The following is an 18828-nucleotide window of genomic DNA, read 5'->3' as shown; positions in this document are numbered from 1 at the left end:
ATTTAAAAAATAAGCCAAAGTGCTTTGAAATTCTTTCTCATTCGATATCTCCAGCACACTGCCTTGGGTTCCAGCGTCAGTGAGCGGGTGAGATGCCTTCAGTGCACAGTCTAGCAGGAGCTGGGCCCTCAGCATTGGGCCTAGGGAGCATTCAGGCATGCACCTCTCCTGAGGAAAGTTGCCTGCCCAGGGCTGTGGGCTTGTTCAGTAGTGAAGATGAAAGATCCTTCCTTGTCCTCATAGAGCTTATAGTCTGGTAGGAAGGCAGATATAAGCAAGTGAACAATTTAGTCAAGATAGGTTTAGACTGTGAATTATGCTAAGAAGGAAATAAGTGGTTCAGTAGGAAAAGCATGCCTGGGAAAGAGTGACCAGGGAAGAACTCAGAAGAGGACTCTGAGGATGAAACCTGAGGTTAAGAATGAGCCAGCTCTGCAAAGCCCTGGGGAGACTTTCCTGGTGCAGGTAGTAGTAGATGCAAAGAGGGCGTGGTACATTAAAGCTACTGTATATGGGACATAGTAGGCTGAAGAGAGGGTGGTGTGAGAAGAGGCAGGAAGCAAAGCATGGAAAGCCTGTGAGAAGTGGAGTTTTAGTCTAGGCAGCGAGAGCTATTGAAGGATTTTGCAGATGTGATGTAAACTGACGTAGAAGACCAGTCAACAGAGGTGACATGAACTGACATAGAAAACTAGTCAGGGCTTGTTTTTTCAACAGTTCCAGCAGTAGACGCAGGTGACTTGGATTAGTGTGATAGGTACCAAAAGGGGAAAGAGACAAATTCAAGATGTATTTTAGAGGCAGAATAAAAAAGATTTGGTATGTGGGTGGGTAGATGTGGAGTAGATGAGGGAAAGAGAATAATGAATGAGTGGTCACCTCCAGATTCCTTGGGCTAGTGCATGGATTAAATTGGAAAAGGAGCAGGTTGGTGAGGGATTGGAGAAGGTGTGGGCCCAAGAAGGAGCTCCGGTGCTTCACTCAGTCACTGAGCAAGTACTGATGGAGCACCTTCTACGGCTGGGTGTAGTCCAAGCACAGGGCAGGAAGCTATGACTAAGGCTGACGGGGGCCCTGCCTTTATGGATCTGCACTGTTGTGGAGAGAGACAGGTTCAAAACAAGTGAACAAGTACAAATAACGTGTTGGGTGGGGAGGGTGCCATGAAAAATAATAGAGGGCAGGGGGGATAGGGAGTACTGGCAGGGTACTATTTTATGTTGGGTGATCAAGGAAGACCTAATTGAGCAAAGGTCAGGAAAAGTGAGGGATGAAACCCCACATATATTTGAAGAAAGAACATCCAGGTAGAGGGAAAGGCAAGTACAAAGGCCTTGGGTTTGGGGGAGGGGCAGGGGGGGTGGTCCTTGCAGCATAAAAGGAACAGCTGAGGAGAGTGGTGATGTGAGGGTGAAAGATTGAAGGGTCCGCCTCACAAGGCTCTGAAGGTTTCGGTGTGTACTTAGCCTCTTCTATTTTTTATTACATTTTTATTTTGTTGCACTAATCTTAATTTGATTGGCTAATAAAATCTTAGATTCAAAATCAGTTCCCCTGAGAGTTTTGAATGTATTGTACCAGAGGTTTTTAGCATCCACTGTTGCTATTAAAAACTCTGCCCCAGATCTGATCTCCATTGCTTTGTAAGTTCTTTTGGGATCCTCTCTTGGTGTTTTGAAGTTTCACAAAGCTCTAAGCCTATGTCTTTCATTCTGTGTATTTTCCTGGGTTCTCTTTGATCATATTACCTTCCATTTTCTCCATCAGAAGAGATACAATATCCTTCTTTTGGAATTTGTTTTATTATTTTTATAGTTTCAGTTCTCCCCCAAACTTTCAATTTAGTATTTTATTTGCTTGAACATAGTTCTCGTATGAGGAGCCCTTGTGGGTCTGTTTCTGTTTCCTGCAAATGTTTCTGCTAGTTCTCATTTATATTGTCTTATCTCCTTATATTGTCCTGCCTCCTGGTTGGTTTTGACTGTCTGCTAGAACTGATATTTGAAAAATTATTTGTAGAAATGGTTTGAAGCATCAGTGATATTACCTTCCTCAATGGGGCACTTTTATTTGCTGCTACCAGCTTTTGGCCCCAGCCCTACAAGGCCCCCTCAACCCAGTTCAGGGATTGTGGTCTCTGGGCTGCTAGGGGACTCAAAGCTGGATACTAATTGGTGCAGAGACTAGTTTCCTACCAGTTTGCCCCTGTTCTGGAACACATTTCTTTGAGGTTCCAGCACAGAGGGGTGATTTACCAGTGACCCCAGTTTTCATGGTCCTTTGGTCCCCCTAGACCCTCAAGTCTGGTAGAAGCTGTGCTCAGCCTCTTCAATAAATGTTCCCAAGGCAAAGTTGTCTCTCTGGATTTCCACCTGCTTCACACCCGAGCTCGGCCCTTCATCACTAGCACAGGAGTTCCATGAGGTCTGTTTCTCTTTGCCTAGCTTTGTTCCCTTTCTCAATGGGAAGGGTTTTTCTGAATTACCTACAAGAATAGAGCTATTTCCCCAGCACACCTCACCTCCAGTAGCTTGATAGTCTTAGGTGGGAGACCGAAACCAAGCCATCCAGTGGCCGAGTTGTAGGGCTTTACTTAGTGACCCAGCTGCCATTCTGACAGCCTTAGCCCCAGACGGCAGAGCTCTACCTGGCAGTTCTCTGTCTCAGCCTACAGGTAAGCATTCTAGTCCAGTGTGGTGCACATAAAAGAGGATACAGACAGACCACTAATTCATGGCCGTGCGCTCTCCTTCCCCTCTACTTCCTGCTGGTTGTGTTTGCTATCTCTAAGTAGGAAACCTAATTAGGGATTTGCCCAGGAAAGTCTGTGGCTTCCTTTCCAGGCGACACTGTCAGTGTGGTCCCACTGGCTTTTCATCTTCTGTAAACTGTTTAAAATAGCTGGTCTGCTCATGGTCCATGAAGAGATTCATGACAAAATTCCTCCAAATTGCTTTGTAGGCATTCTTTATATATTGGGAAAATAACTCTTTTTGATGTGAGCTACCAGCACACCTCAGGGGACCCCAAAGATCCAGTCTTCTTTCTCTCCAGGATTACAGCTCAGTGTGCACGGGAGGGAAGCAGGAAATAGAGGGTTGGAGCACTAAGCAGCCACCCTTCAGGTGCCTGAGCTCTGTGGTCCCCACTGTGTTTTCAGCCAGGGACTACTTTTGGAATCCTCCCTCTGCCAAGGTCTTCACTGTAGGACCTGTGACATTTGTCAGAGAGGGGATTATGAGCTATGTCCCAGACTGCTGCCTGAAACAGTGAGGAACATCATCTATTACTGAAAGCCCAGGGAAGGAAATGGTACTTTGTAGCTGTTGGTATTGAAATCAGCCTTCAGGCCAGAGGGCAGATCCTCTTGTAGCTTGTCCCTGGTGCTATAGGCAGGCTGACATTTTTATTTTGTTAATAGCAGTTTACTTTGTACTCTTTCATTTTTTAATGGAGTTTTTCAGTTTTTAATTTTAAGATTTATTTTGAATGGTAATATAGTCACATAGTTCAAAAATTAAAAACTATGGTATTTTAAAAAATATATTACTTATTATTTATTGTTAGAAAGAGGGGAAGAGAGGGAGAGAAACATCAGTGTGTGGTTGCCTCTCACACACCCGCTCTGGGGACCTGGCCCACAACCCAGGTATGTGCCCTGACAGGGAATTGAACTGGCAACCCTTTGATTCACAGTCTGGCACTCAACTACTGAGCCACACCAGCCAGGGCAAAAGTACAGTGGTTTTGAAATATGTTTTAAAGTCAAGAAGTGTGGGCTACCACCTTTCATCTGTTTTTTTTTTTTTGTAAGATTCTTACAGCTATTCAAGATTCCTGAAGATTTCATTTGAAGTTTAGCATGGATTTTTCTGTTTCTGTAAAAAATGCCATCAGGATCTTGACAAAGAATGCATTAAATCTATAGACCACTTTTGGTATTATTGACATCTTAATATTAAGTCTTCCAATCCATGAACATGGGATGTCTTTCCATTTATTTCTGTTTTCTTAATTTCTTTCAACAACATTTTGTAGTTTTCAGTATACTAGTCTTTTTACCTTGGTGAAGTTTATTTCTAAGTATTTTGTTCTTTTGGAGGCTATTATAAATGGAATTGTTTTCTTAATTTATTTTTCATATTGCTCATTATTGGTGTATAAGAACTGATTTTTTTTTGTTGGCTTCATATTCTACAAATTGGCCGAATTTATTAATGCTAATAGGAGGGGTGTGTGTGTGTGGTATCTTTAGGGTATTCTACATATAAGATCGTGTTGTCTGCAAACAGAGATATGTTTACTTGTTCCTTTCCAATTTGGATGCCTTTTCTTTCTTTTTCTTGCCTAATTGCTCTGGCTAGCATTTCCAGTACTATGTTAAACAAAAGTAGCAAAAGTAGTCATCTTTGCCTGGTTCCTGACCTTAGAGCAAAAGCTTTCATCTCAGTCTTTTAACACTGAATATATATGTTAGCTATGGGCTTTTCATAGATGGCTTTTATTATATTGAGATAGTTTCCTTATACCCAACTAGTTTGTTGGGTATTTTTTGTAATAAAAGTATTGAAATTTGTCAGATGCTTTTCTGTATCAGTTGAGGTGGTCTTCTGGGATGGACTTTTTTCCTTTATTCCATTAATGTGATATATATTACATTATTTGATTTTAGTTTATTGAACCATCATTACATTCCAGGAATAAATCCCACTTGATCATAATTTATATTGCTTTCAATTTGCTGTTCAGTTCTGTTTGCTAATACTTTGTTCAGGATTTTTGCATCCATGTTCATAAGAGATATTGTGTGTGAGTGTGTGTGTGTGTGTGTGTGTGTGTGTTTCTTGTAATGTCTTTATCTGGCTCTGATATAGGGGTAATACTGGCCTCATAGAATGAATTTGGAAGTGTTTGCTCCTCTTCAGTTTTTTGAAAGAGTATGTGGAGAATTGATGAAATTCACCAGTGAAATCATCTGGTCAGTCCATGGCTTTCCTTTGTTGAGAGATTTTTGATTGCTGGTTCAGTCTCTTTGCTAGCTATAGATTTGTTTGGACTTTCTATTTCTTCATAATTCAGTCTTACTAGGTTGTGTTTTTAAGAATTTGTTCATTTTTATCTATGTTATCCTATTTGTCGATACAGTTATTCACAATGTGGAATCAGTTGTAATGTCCCTATTTAGTTTCTGATTGTCATTTAGTCTTCTCTCTTTTTCCTTAGTCCATCTAGCTAAAAGTTTGTCAACTTTGATGACCTTTTCAGAATTAATTTTTGGTTTCATTTTCTCTTTTTTTTCTATTGTCCATTTATTTATTTTTGTTCTAATATGTATGGCTTTCTTGTTTCTGCTTGCTTTGGATTTAATTTGTTTTTATTTTCTAGTTTCTTAAGATGGAAAGTTGTGTTACTGATTTGAAATCTGGGTTGATTCTTATAGCTATAATTTTCTCTTTAACCAATACTTTTCCTGCATCCCACAGTTTTTGGTATGTTGTGTTTTCATTTTCATTTGTCTCAGGATATCTTCTAATTTCCCTTGTGATTTCTTTTTTCAGTCTTTGGTGGCTTAACATTGTGTTGTTTAATTTCCATACAATTGTGAATTTTTCAGTTTTCCTTCTGCTATTGATTTCTGGTTTCATTCTATGATTATTGGAAAAGATACTTTTTATGATTTCAGTGTTTTAAAACTTATTGACACTTGTTTTATTTATTTGTTTGTTTGTTTGTTCATTTGTTTTTAGAGAGAGGGGAAGGGAGGGAGAAAGAGAGGGAGAGAAACATCAATGTGTAGTTGCCTCTCACGTAGCTCCTACTGGGGACCTGATCCACATCCCAGGCATTTGCCTTGACTGGGAATCAAACCTGAAACCCTTTGGTTTGCAGCCCACGCTCAATCCACTGAGCTACACCAGCCAAGGTGACACTTGTTTTTTGGCCCAACATATGATCTGTCCTGGAGAATGCTCCATGTGCACTTGAGAAAAATGTGTATTTTGCTGTTGGGCAGAGTGCTCTACATGTTCATTAGTTTCAACCGGTCTATACTGTTTTTCAGGTCCTCTGTTTTCATATTGATCTTTTGTCTGATGGTTCTGTCCGTTATGGAAAAGGGGATATTGAAGTCTACAGTTATAGAGCTGACCATTAAATCCTTTCAATTCAGACACTGTTTGCTTCATATACTTGGGAGCTCTGATATTTGGTGCATGTATGTGTATAATTTTTACATCTTCTTGATGAATTGACACTTTTATTATTATATAGTGATCTTCTTGGTCTCTTGTAACAGTTTTTGATGTAAAACCTATTTTATCTGTTATTAGTATAGCCATCCCTTCTCTAGTTTGGTTACTGTTTTTTACATGAGCTATCATTTTCTATCCTTTTACTTTCAACTTATTTGTGTTCTTAGATCTAAATCGAGTTCCTTGTATGCAAGATATAGTTGGGTTCTGTTTTGTTAAAATCCATTTTTTGATTGGGCGTTTAATCCATTTACACTCAAAGACTTAATATTGCCATTTTGTTATTTGTTTCCTGTATATTTTATAGCTTTTTGTCCCTCATTTCCTCTCATTATCTTTCTTTATGTTTACTTGATTTCTTAGTGATATGTTTTGATTCCCTTCTCATTTCCTTTTGTGTATATTCTATAGGTATTTTCGGTAGTCATGGGAAATAATAAAAACATTCTAAAATTATAACAATTTATTTTCAACTAATAGCTATTTAATTTCAGTTGCATACAAAACAGTGCATATCCTTTACAGGATATCCACTCCATACACTTTGGGGTTTTTTTTTTTTAAGATTTTGTTTATTTATTTTTAGAGAGAGGGGAAGAGAGGGAGGAAAAAAGGGAGAGAAACATCAATATGTGGTTGCCTCTCATGCGCCCTCTACTGGGGACCTGGCCCCCAGGTCCCCAGGCACATGCCCTGACTGGGCACATGCCCTGACTGGGATTGAACTGGCCACCCTTTGGTTCACAGGCCAGCACTCAACCCACTGAGCCACACCAACCAGGGTACATTTTATGTTTTCGAAGTCTATAAACTATATAGTTTATCTAAAGATATAAAACTAATGTATTATGTATTGTGTAATCATTAACATAGATTTCTAATTTCTTATGCTTTTGTTTTTAAATCCTATAAATGAATTAAAAATGGAGTTATCGCCCTGGCTGGTGTGGCTCAATGGACTGATCACTGGCCTACAAACCAAAGATCGCTAGTTTGATTCCTGGTCGGAGCACATGCCTGGGTTCCGGGCTGGGTCACCGGTTGGGGATGTGCAAGAGGCAACCACACACTGATGTTTCTCTCCCTTTCTTTCTCCCTCCCTTTCCCTCTCTCTAAAAAAATAAATAAAATCTTTTTTAATGGCATTATCAAACAAAATTACACAATATGGGTTTATGGCTATATATTTATTTTTACCAGAAAACTTTATATTGTTTTGTCTAGTGTTCTTTCACTTCAACTTGAAGGACTCCCTTTAGCATTTGTAGGGCAGGTCTAATGGAAATAAACTCTGACAGTTTTTATTTATCTGGAAATGTCTTAATTTCTCCCTCTTTTTTGAAGTACATTTTTGCCAGAGATAGTATTCTCAGGTGTCAGTTTTTCTTTCAGTGCTTTAAATATGTTATCCCCCTGCCTTCTGGCCTTCAGTGTTTCTGCTGAGAAATACACTGATGATCTTATCGAGGATCCTTCTTACATGCATGACTGTCACTTTTCTGCTTCCAAGGTTCTCTCTTCGGCTTTGACTTTCCACAGTTTGACTTCCTTGTGTGTCACAAAATGGGTTCCTTTGGGTCTTTCCTACATGGAGTGTTTGTTGAGCTTCTTGGATTTGTAGATCCATGTCTTTCTTCAAACATGAGAGATTTTTAGTCATTATTTCTCCAAATAACTCTCTTCCCCTCTCCTTCTCCCTCTTATTCTTTTTGGACATGGATTCCATAATGAATATATATTGGTCAACCTAACAGTGTCCTATAAGACTCTCAGGCGATTTTCACTTTTCCATTCTTTGTTCAGTTTGTTTTTCAGACTCAATAATTTCAAATAACCTGACTTCATTCACTGATTCTTGCTTTTGTCTGTATGTTGAACCTGTCTAGTGAAGTTTTCTGTTTTTAAGTTCCAGAATTTGTTTGGTTCTTTTTTTATAATTTCTATCTTTTTGTTGATAATGTCCCTTTGTTTACATATTGTTTTAATGATTCCATATATGTGTCTTATTCATGTTCTCTTTTAGCATATTTAAGACAGTTTTAAATTCTTTGTCATGTAAGTTCTAGGCCTGTCTTTAGGGTGAGTTTCTGGAGATTTATTTTGTTCTGTTGAATGGGCCTAGTTTCCCTGTTTCTTTGTATGCATGACCTTTCTTGAATATTGGGCATTGAATAAAATAGCCCTCTTTCCAGGCTGGCTTCACTACTCAGCCCAGAGGAAGGCTCATGGTCCTCTCAAGCCTTTTCTGGGGGTGTGTCTTTTCCAGGCCTTTGCATGTTTTGTTTTTTTTTTCCCATTTCCCCATATATGCAGCCGCTTTCAATGTTTTTATTTTCTTAAAAATCTCATTCTTGCTCCTTTATACAGCCTTAGATGTTCTTGTGTTCTACCCATAATGTCTTGCTCCCAGGTACCCATGGGCCTGCAGTTCCCATGCAGCTCTTACATGCCATAGTGACCACCACTGCCTTTTGCAGCCTCTACCCTGCAAATTAGTCTATTTTTTCTTCTTGCCACTCTTCCCATCAGCACTCTTCATTCATTTAGGTTTTCCTTAATTCCTTCAGTAAAGTTTTATAATGTTCAGCACATAGGCCATGCACATCTTTTGTAAGATTTACTCTGAGGTATTTTATAATTGTGGCCATTATGATATGATATATTGTTTTGTGTTTTCTGATCGATCATAGCTGCTACATATAAGTACATTTGACTTTGACTTTTTAAAAGATTTTATTTATTTATTTATGTTTAAACAGAGGGAAAGGTAGGGAGAAAGAGAGGGAGAGAAACATCAGTGTATGGTTGCCTCTCGCACACCTGCTCTGGGGACCTGGCCCACAACCCAGGCATGTGCCCTGACAGGGAATTGAACTGGCAACCCTTGATTCACAGGCCAACACTCAATTACTGAGCCATACCAGCCAGGGCTTGACTTTGATTTTTTTATGAATTTGTCAATAGTTCTGCTTTCTATGTGGAATAAGCAATCAAATCATCTCTTTTTTTTTAAGATTTTATTTATTTATTTTTAGAGAGGAAAGGGAGGGAGAAAGAGAGAGAGAGAGAAACATCAATGTGCAGTAGCTGGGGGCTGTGGCCTGCAACCCAGGTATGTGGCCTGACTGGGAATCGAACCTGTGACACTTTGGTTCGCAGCCACTGAGCTACTCCAGCCAGGCAGCGATCAAATCATCTTAAATAATCACTAAGTCATGAGCTATCTTTATACATATTGCTATTATTTTTATTAATTTGTTGATGGTTCTGTGTTTTCTATGTGGAGTAAGCAATCAAGTCATCTCAAATAACCATTTGATTTCTTATTTTCCAAACCTTATGCCTTGTTTTTCATAATATTAAGATCTGTACCTGGCTGGCGTAGCTCAGTGGATTGAGCGCGGGCTGGGAACCAAAGTGTCCCAGGTTCGATTCCCAGCCAGGGTACATGCCTGGGTTGCAGGCCATAACCCCCAGCAACCGCACATTGATGTTTCTCTCTCTCTATCTCCCTCCATTCCCTCTCTAAAAATAAATAAATAAAAATCTTTAAAAAAAAATGCTGCTTTAAAAAAAAAAGATCTATTAGTATAGTAAATTCTAAGTTTTCTAACATTAAATTCTCCTTGTTTCCCTGGATAAACTCAACTTGGTCAAAGTTATTTTTTTATTCGTTGTTAGAATTGATTGCTAATTTATAGAGGATTTATATATCTGGTTTCATGGGTTACATTGGCCTGGGATCTTTTATTCTCATTCTGTCCTTTTTTTAGTTTTAGAATCAAGGTTTATTTGCCTCTTAGAATGTATTAGGAGTAGTTCCTCTTTTTTTATCCTCTGAGTTTGCATAAGATTGGAAAAAATCTGTTCCTTGGAAGTTTCTTAGACATCAGTTTAAAAATGTACTATACCTGATGCTTTCTTCTTGGTAAGATTTAAATCCTATTTCCTATTTCTTTTCAAGGCAGTTTAGAGAAATTATATTTTTCTAGGAATTAGTCTATTTTCTCTAATGTTCAACTTTGTTGGCATAAAGTTGTTGGTGCTATTTTTCCCTTCTATATCTGTAGTATATCCCTTTTTAATTGCTAATATTCTTTGAGCTTTCTTTCTGTTTCTTGATGAATGTTGCTAGAGGTTTGTCCTTTGTAGTCTTTTTTTTAAATGACTTTTTTTTCTTCATTCTATTGAAGGTTTGTTTTCAATTTTATTCATTTCAATCTTTTTATTCATTTCAATCTTTTTATTCATCATCTTCCTTATGCTTTATAAAAATGTTTTCTGATGTCTTTTTTTCTTTTTCTTTTCCTTCGTATCTTAGGTTGGACATTTGATCATTAGTTGCCTTTCTTTCATGTTCTGTGATATAAGCTGTTCTATATTTGTAAGTGTCTCTACACAAGCCCCACTTTTGCTGCATCCCACCAGTTTTACAGTGCTTAATGTTTTATTTCCATTCACTTGTAAGTCATTTCAGTTATCTAATGTTAATTAGTAATGTGATCCATCAGTTTTGTTCAGTTGTGTTTTAGTCAGGGAACATGCTCTATATCAGGGGTGGGCTTTGCCCCACCTCAAAGGTCGGCAAACTTTTCATGTAAGAGACCAGAAAATAAATATTTCCGGCTTTGAAAATCCACATGTTCTCTTGCAGCTACTCAAGCCCGCAGTTATAACACAATATGTAAACAAATAGGGAGGTATGGCTGCATTTTGACAAAATCATTTACAAAAGGGTTGGTAGCATGAATTTGGCCCAAGGCAACCCACAATCAATGTGAGACCTGTTGTTTTGTCAAGCTGTGCTTTTAGAGCAATTTTTCACATGCCCGTATGTGCCAAAGAAAAATGTATATTACCTAGTTGTGGGCACCTCATTCTGTGTGTCCTGATGGTCATGTTTACTGCATGCTCAGTTTGAATTACCAGAATCCGCAGGCTTTGCCTTTCTGGACCCCTCAGTAACTGACCGTGCAGTGAAAGCTCCCCATGAGGCTGGCTTGTCTCTCTCCCTGGACTTTCTCTTTCTCCAGCGATGGTTTTGTTTAAAAGTCTCCTTTGTCTGATAATTATAAAACACAAACTTTCTTTTACTTATTCACTTACATAGCTTTCTCCATCTTAACTTTTTAACATTTCTCTGTCTATGTTTGTATGTTTCTTGCCAGCACCATGTGGCTGTCTTTTGTTTGATCTAATCAGACAAGCGACCAGCTGTTTTTCTATCACAAGTTGAAACCACTTACATTTTTTTGTTTACATTTTTTAAAAACCAGCATAAACTTTAGCAAGCGAGTTGATCACATTGCTTTTCATACCTCTTTTAGCATTATCTCTGTTTATTTCTTCTTACTTTGAGTATTTACTCTAGGACATTTTCAGGGTGGATCATTCTGTGGGAAACTTCCTGAGGTCTTACAAGCCTAAGAGTATTTTTTATCACACCCTCTTACATGAATAACTGTTCAGCTGGATAAAAAAGTAGATTGTGAGATTTAAAAGAAAGTTTAAAAACTTTCTTTTTAGAGAGGAGAGCGGAGAGAGAGAGAGGGAGAAAAACATCGATGTATGAGAAAACATGCATTGGTTGCCTCTCATGTGCTTCGACTAGGGACCTGCCCCACAACCCAGGCATGTGCCCTGACCAGGAATTGAACCAACTGCCTTTCAGTTTGCAGGCCAACTTTTAATTCATTGAGCCACTCCATCCAGGGCTCCAGTATATTTAAAATAGTACTTTAGTCCTACCAGTGTGGCTCAGTGAGTGAGCGTCATTCTGCAGAGCGAAAGGTCACCGGTTCAATCCTAGGCAGGGCAAATACCTGGGTTGCCAGCTAGGTCTCTAGTTGGGGGGGTGTGAGAGGCACCTGATCGATGTTTCTTTCCCTTTTTCTCTCCCTCCCCCTCTCTCTAAATTTTATAAATCTTTTTAAAATAAAATAAAATACTTATTTATCATGAATCTTGGTATCTCCTCTTTTGTAGGTGATGTGCTCTTATTTTTTAGAAATTTTCAAAAAATTTTTGCATTTAATATCCACAGATTCTCCTATATTTCATTTTAACAATGTGTCTAAATACTGGTTTTTCATATCTTCATCAGTACTCAGTGGAGCCTTTCAACCTAAGGCAATTCATTTTCCTTTAATTAGGTGAAATCTATTCATATTATTCCTTCAAATATTTCCTTCTTCCTCTGTGTCTCCCTCGTGTGGGCCTCATGTAGATGTTGGGCCCATTTGCTATACTCCATCTGCCTTTACTTTATCTATACAGTCTCTCCTCTTGCAGCCTCCCCTCTGCACGCCTTCTGCTCAAGCAGTGGCTGCTCCTCCATCTGATCCCACTTGACTTGGTCTTCAGCAGTGTCCAGTCTCCTGCTAATCCCATCTCCTTCAACCACTATGTTGCTCAAACTTAATATCTATACTTTTTTCTTTTTTGTAATTCCTTATCTTGTTACCATGTTGATTTTAACACCTTAGGCCTTCTCTTCTGGTGGTCAGTGTTGTCGGTTGGTGGTTTTCCCTTTGTAGCAACTGTGCTTCTCAGGGTCCTATGCAGTGGAGACCCTGTCTGGCGGTACATGTTGCAGAAGTGCCCAGGCAGACCTTGGTGCCAGTGCACCTAGGCATGGAGGAGGCATGGGCAAGAGCCAAGAGCAGACACCCCAGGACTGTAAAACCAAAGTCAGTCATTGCCCCCCAGGTGCCTCCTTACCCCTGGGCTTGATCTCAGGCCCCTGGAGTGCATTTGCAGGAGGGAGCGGCCCCTCCCAGGTGGTCATCCACCTATCCCTCTGCCCTGATATCTCTATTCATCATGCTCTGGAAGGCCAAGCTACTGTGGCCACTGAACAGTACAGTCAAAGGCTAGTGGTGACTGTGCCAGCAGACTTAGGGTACATGGAGAAGCAGAAGCTTCCCTGGTTTTCTCTGCAATATCCTTGCACTGCGTCCCTCCCCTGCACCCTGCCACTCTACCCCACATGCCCCAGGTCAGCCTTTCATCTCTCCCAGGGCTTCCTAACATGCAGAGAAATTTTTCTCATCCACCTCTGGTTTCTCCAAGGGGTACCTGGGAGTCAAATGGGCAGACACAGGGTCTCTATTAGGCCAGGAAAGCCCCCCACAGCGTAGGTCTTTTCACTGACACACAATGAGTTGTCACTTCTATGTCCACAGGGTCTGCGGAAGAGGGAGCTACTAAAGGAGCTGCTGCCAGTCATCGGGCAGAACCTCCGCTTCCAGCGCCTCTTCACCGAGTGTCAGGAACAGCTCGACATCCTGAGGGACAAGTAGCTTGCCCACATCTGCCCCGGCTACAGCAAGGGAAAGGCCACACTCTTGCCACTGATGACAAGCAGGGTCACCTCTCACCTTGTCGGGCTACAGTAGGTCAAGGAGACACTGGCAGGAGGTGGGCTATCCTGCACCAGCACCAGCCCAGCAAACTGGGTAGACCTCCCCTGTGCCCTGGGCCTGTTGCTGCTCCCTTGGAAGGGGTCAGTTCTGCCCACTTCTCGTCCCTCCCTCCAGGACCCCCATATGGGCCTGGGGCTCTGCCCTGCTGCCCTGGAGTCAGAGAGGCACTCCCAGACCTACCGTCTTCAGCACGGTCCAGAGGTGGACACTAGCCCCTGCCACTGCACGTGCCGTGCTGCTTCAGCTATGACTAATGAGCCATTTGTGAGAGAGAGAACCCTGAAATGTTAGTGTATTATGCAGTCAGTAGACTGATGCAAGACCTATGTAAAAGGAAAGGGTATTCCAACACACAGACTATTTTTGTACTAGAATTTGCTAACTTGTAATATGGAATTTTCATTTTGGTCAATAATCAGGATTTCCCTATAAGTCACTTGGACATTGGTTACTTGTAGGAAAAAAATTTAAACTCTAATTATGACAGCTACATTGAAAAATAATTGTACTGAAATTAACTTGTCTATCTTCATTTGGTTTTAATTTTTAAATGTTTGTAAAAAGAGACTGTTTGGGGAGGGATGGGGCAGAGGGTGGGTGATTTTTTTTGTAAGTGTAAAATAAATGAACATGCATTGGATATCAAATCATTGTGGTTTCCCTGCCTTCTTCCTTCTCATTTCTTCCTTTCTCCCCCAACTATGGATCCCTCATGACATGGGGAATGACAGAACATCGTAGCCAGAAAGAATCTTTGATACTATCTAATTCTGCCCCCCTTCCAGCCCCTCCATGCAGAAATTCATTTTGCTCGCCCTGGCTGGTGTGGTTCAGTGGATTGAGCGCCAGCCTGTGAACCAAAGGGTTGCCTGTTCAATTCCCAGTCAGGGCACATGCCTAGGTTGCAGGCCAGGTCCCCAATAGGGGGCACATGAGAGGCAACCACACACTGATGTTTCTCCCTCTCTTTCTTCCTCCCTTCCCCTCTGTCTAAAAATAAATAAATAAAATCTTTAAAAGAAAAAAAGATTCATTTTGCAAAGTAGAGGTCACTTCCTCGGTCATGCAGAATCTTAGAGCTAGGGTTTGCAGGCAGGCCACCTTGCATGTTTCTCCCCCCACGCCAGGCATTGAAGCCCTTGGTTCTGGCTGTGATGTGCCTCAGGTCCCTGGTGGTGCTGGGCACCAAGGACCGTGGCCTACTTGGTGATTTCATGGAAGGAAATCAGTAATTAAAGACTCACGTTTTCTGAAGAATTATCTGGAAGCTGGGATTTTCTTAGTAGTCTAAATGCTGACTTATAGGAGAGAAGATAACTAGAATTTCAGAACCTACAAATGTGAGAGCTGAGCAAGTTCACCCCTGGGTCATGGACTTCATCATTACCTCCCTGCCAGCTGTGTGTGATCCTGGGTGAGAGGAAGAAGACCTGGACTTGGAATCAAAAGGCCTTGGTGACTGGCCTTTGACACTTATCTGGCTGCTTCCCTGCCTAGAGGTCATCTTACCCGTCTCATTAGTACGTTAAGACGGCTAAATGAGACCCAGCACACATGCATGCCTGACAGAGCCAGCACACAGAGGCTGCTTGTAGGCATGGACACCTCAAAAGCCAGGGTACAAGCGTGAACTTTTCTTTAAGGAATAAGGAGCCAAAGATCCTCTGTGGGTCAGGCAGCTCTCCTAACAACTCTTTAGCAAGGCATTGAGAACTTTGCAGCCACAGGATGTACATGGCTGAAGGAATGACTGGCCTGTCTGTGGCCCAACCCAGCAAAAATCTGGGCTTCACTTTCAGCTGTCAAATGGAGCTGAGGTCAAGGAAACCTGCATGGTTCTGAGAACTAACCAGGATCATACAGGCAAAGTCCTGGCACTTGGCAAATGCTCTGTTGAAGAAAACTTTGGCAATCTGTATGCTATTTGAAAAAGAAAGGAAGACAAAAAGCAGAAAGTTGGAGACTTCTGCTTTCAGCCAAGTTGAGTAACAGGGACCCAATTGACCCTCCTGCTTGAAACAACTAAAGGAAGCGGTCAAACTACATGAGACAGTGGTCTGGAGACATGGGTTATCAGAAAACAAAGAACAGTGATCCCCGAGAGATGGGAAAAACTAAACAAAACAAAACAGGATGAGCCCATGACTGCCCCAGCTTTCTACCTGGAAAGAGTTTCCAAGCTACGGCAAAGGGAGGGGAAGCTGAGGTGGAGACCAGCTGACTACTTGTGTTGAAGAAATGAAGCCTAGAGGGACTAAGACAGCTGGACTTCACACAACAGAGTACCAGAGAGGAAAAAGCTCCATGATGAGAACCCTGGAACTCAGCAGAGGGAGTACCTTTGTGTACTCAAATGAGTACAGATCAGTGCATGCACATGAGGAAGCAGCCAAGGCCAGGCAAAGAACCATCTGAAAGGATTAGATCATGAAAATTGCCTAATTATCACCCAGGGCTGGAAATAGTGCCTGTTCTCACCAAGCAGGCTAGAAAAACTCATAACTCACAGGCTTGGGTTCAAGTACTCAGGAAGTCTTGCCTCAGTACTGGAGAATAATTAAAGCGTTACTCAAGATCCATCTAACAAAAAATAAAACCAGGACTCAAAGGATCAACTTCCCAGGTAATGAAATATATGACAAAGCCAAGTTCAAGAGAATTTATAAGAATACAAAAGTATGCAACACCCAACAAGGTAAAGTTCACAATGTCTGGTCTCCAAACAAATGCCAGGCGTGCAAAGAAGCAGAAGCACAATCCAAAGTGAGAATACTCAGACTGACTGACGGATCTGAACTGACCTAGAGTTTACAAAGCTAGCAGAATTAGCAGAGAAGGACATTAAAATGGTCATTATTATGACACTATTCCTTGTGTTCAGAAAGTTAGCTGGAGAACTAGAAATTCCCAAACTTCTAGAGGTGAAAACTATAACATGAAATACATGCATGGGATAGGATTAATGGCAGATTGGATGTTGCATAGGAAAAGGGTAGTGAACTTGAAAGTAGAGCAATACAAATGTTCCAGAACAAAGAGGAGAAAATCCAAAGAGGAAAGAAAAGAAAATACCATCAGTAACCAATAGAAGTAAAGGACCTTAATATACAAATAATTGAAGTCCTCAAAGGAGAAGAGAGAGAAGGTGGTGACAGAAAAATATATATTTCAAGAAATAATGGCCCCAAACTTGCCCCATCCCTTCCTGCTGTCTCTGGTACTACTGTCGGCTTTCCCCTCGACCCTACCCCTAAGGCCACACCTGCTCAGCTTCCTACCCCTGTCCACTGATGCCCCACATCTTCCCATTAACTATGTCTGCTGACACGTTTGCAAGCAGACTATTTGGTGCCAATACCTTTCCTGGCTGGGACACTGCCTCTCTCTTCTCAAAGTTCTGACCTGATTTTGTGAGTACATTTATTAAGGCTGGGGACATTGAGACAAAGGAAGGACTTAGGATAGAAGAAGCAACAGGAGAAAGCCCAGGCGGTGCTCTGCTTTGGCTCCCTAGAAATGTTATAGGGAAGAAGTGAGTCAGCTCACTGGAAAGTCAGAGAAAAGGGGGCCTTAAAGATATGATCAGGGGTAAGCTGAGGACAAGCTGCCGCTGCCCACTACTCCCCTGGTTGCAGGTTTCATGGGGACACTTAGAATTTAGGAAGACAAAAAGTTCATGCCTGGGAAGGGGCATGGTTGTGCTATAGAGCGAGCCCACACTGAATCTTTGTCCTGAGAGCCTGTTATCTCCCCCACACACACACCCTGTGGGCAAGAATCTTAGAGGAGGGTTTCAGCAGAATACTCATCCGCTTTCCAGGTGAATTTCTGCATTTTAAATATGCTGATGTGTCATTAAAATTAGCCTTGGATTGAGGGGGAATTACTCTTTGGTCTCCTTTATTGTTTTACTTTTATCCTGGGTCTGTCCAGCTCTAATGGGGCTTTTGTTATTTGCTCCCCTGACTTCATCTGTCCTTGGGTTTAGCTGGCATAAATGGTAATTGGGTCTCTGTTTTCTATTTTCCCGGACTAGAGTGATTTAAGCTCTGTATTCTCTGGTTAGGAAGGAGAGGTAAAAACTTTGCCCTTGATCAAGTGCCCTTGGTTGGGGAAGATTGACAGCCAGCTAGGCTGTAAGTTGTTCAAATTGTTTGGCCTTGTTTAATTTTCTTGCCTCACTTTCCCTATTCCCCTTGCCCAAGAATTTTCCTAGCTTCTTACTATCCTGTCGCAGTACTACTGGGGAAAATTTTTTTTTACTTGAAAGTGCACAGTCTGTTCTCTTCTTTAACACGTTTGGCTACTAGATGGTAAAGCTATTATGCAAATAATTGCATCATCGCTGTGTTATTCACTGGGGAGGGGGGGGGAACAGTGAGCAACCTAAAGCAGTAAAGAAGGATGGCAGTTACTCGGTGAGAGTGCCAGCGCAGAATGCCTAAGGCTTCTCCTTCCCTGACAAACATCATTTATGCAGCTGAGGCATCTGCATTCAAAACACACTTCAAATGGTGCCTCGCAAAACAACCGGCCACTATAACTAATGTATTGTGAGACCACAGGCAATCCAGGTGACCCTCTTCGCACTGATTCTGACAGTATCTCACCCTCTTCTGACAGTATTCTCTAGAAATTGTTATCAGATATGAGAGATGTTTCCCAAAGGAGCAGGTGCTAAGCCTTGGGCAGGAACGCATCTGTCACACGTACTTCGAAGTCACCTTTTACGCTGTTTTGAGCACATCTTTGGATTTTAGAAAGTGTCCTTGAACGCATCTCTCCACAGATTTAGGTAGAATTTATCTACATACGCAGGGCTCTAGGCAAGGGCAGCCGTCATTTGGTTTCCCTCTCCTGACAGCTCTATCACTCACGGAATTTGCTGAAGGCAGCCCACGCCCACTATCACGTGCACGCGCAGCGGCCCTAGGCTCCGGCACCCAGTAGCTGGAGTGCCACCCACCCTGCGCGCACACCTGGTCTGAGCGCTGCTCGGGGCGGCGCGGACTCGCCTTTTCTCCGGGCGTCGGAGGTGTGGCTAAGCCTGGACTACTTTTCACGGCCCCTCAGGCGGAGGGCGAAGGTGGGGGGGACAACACGATTCGAACGCTGAGGGAATGCTTGCGGCAGGCCAGAGTCAGTGCGCCTGC

The 18828-nt window shown here is 41.7% G+C and overlaps 1 protein-coding gene across 1 annotated transcript in view; it reads left to right on the top strand.

Moving 5' to 3' along the window:
* Positions 1–13658, top strand: part of LOC114509180 (protein HIRA) — a 76671-nt gene extending 63013 nt beyond the window's left edge. Inside the window, 1 exon segment of the mRNA XM_028527352.2 lies at positions 13436–13658. Within this exon segment, the coding sequence (XP_028383153.1) occupies positions 13436–13552 (117 nt within the window). The 3' untranslated portion in view covers positions 13553–13658.
* The last annotated feature ends 5170 nt before the right edge of the window (positions 13659–18828 follow it).

The sequence above is a fragment of the Phyllostomus discolor genome, chromosome 13 (genome assembly GCF_004126475.2).
Source record: "Phyllostomus discolor isolate MPI-MPIP mPhyDis1 chromosome 13, mPhyDis1.pri.v3, whole genome shotgun sequence".
Classification (NCBI taxonomy): Eukaryota; Metazoa; Chordata; class Mammalia; order Chiroptera; family Phyllostomidae; genus Phyllostomus; species Phyllostomus discolor.
This window is presented reverse-complemented; position numbering and strand designations above follow the sequence as displayed.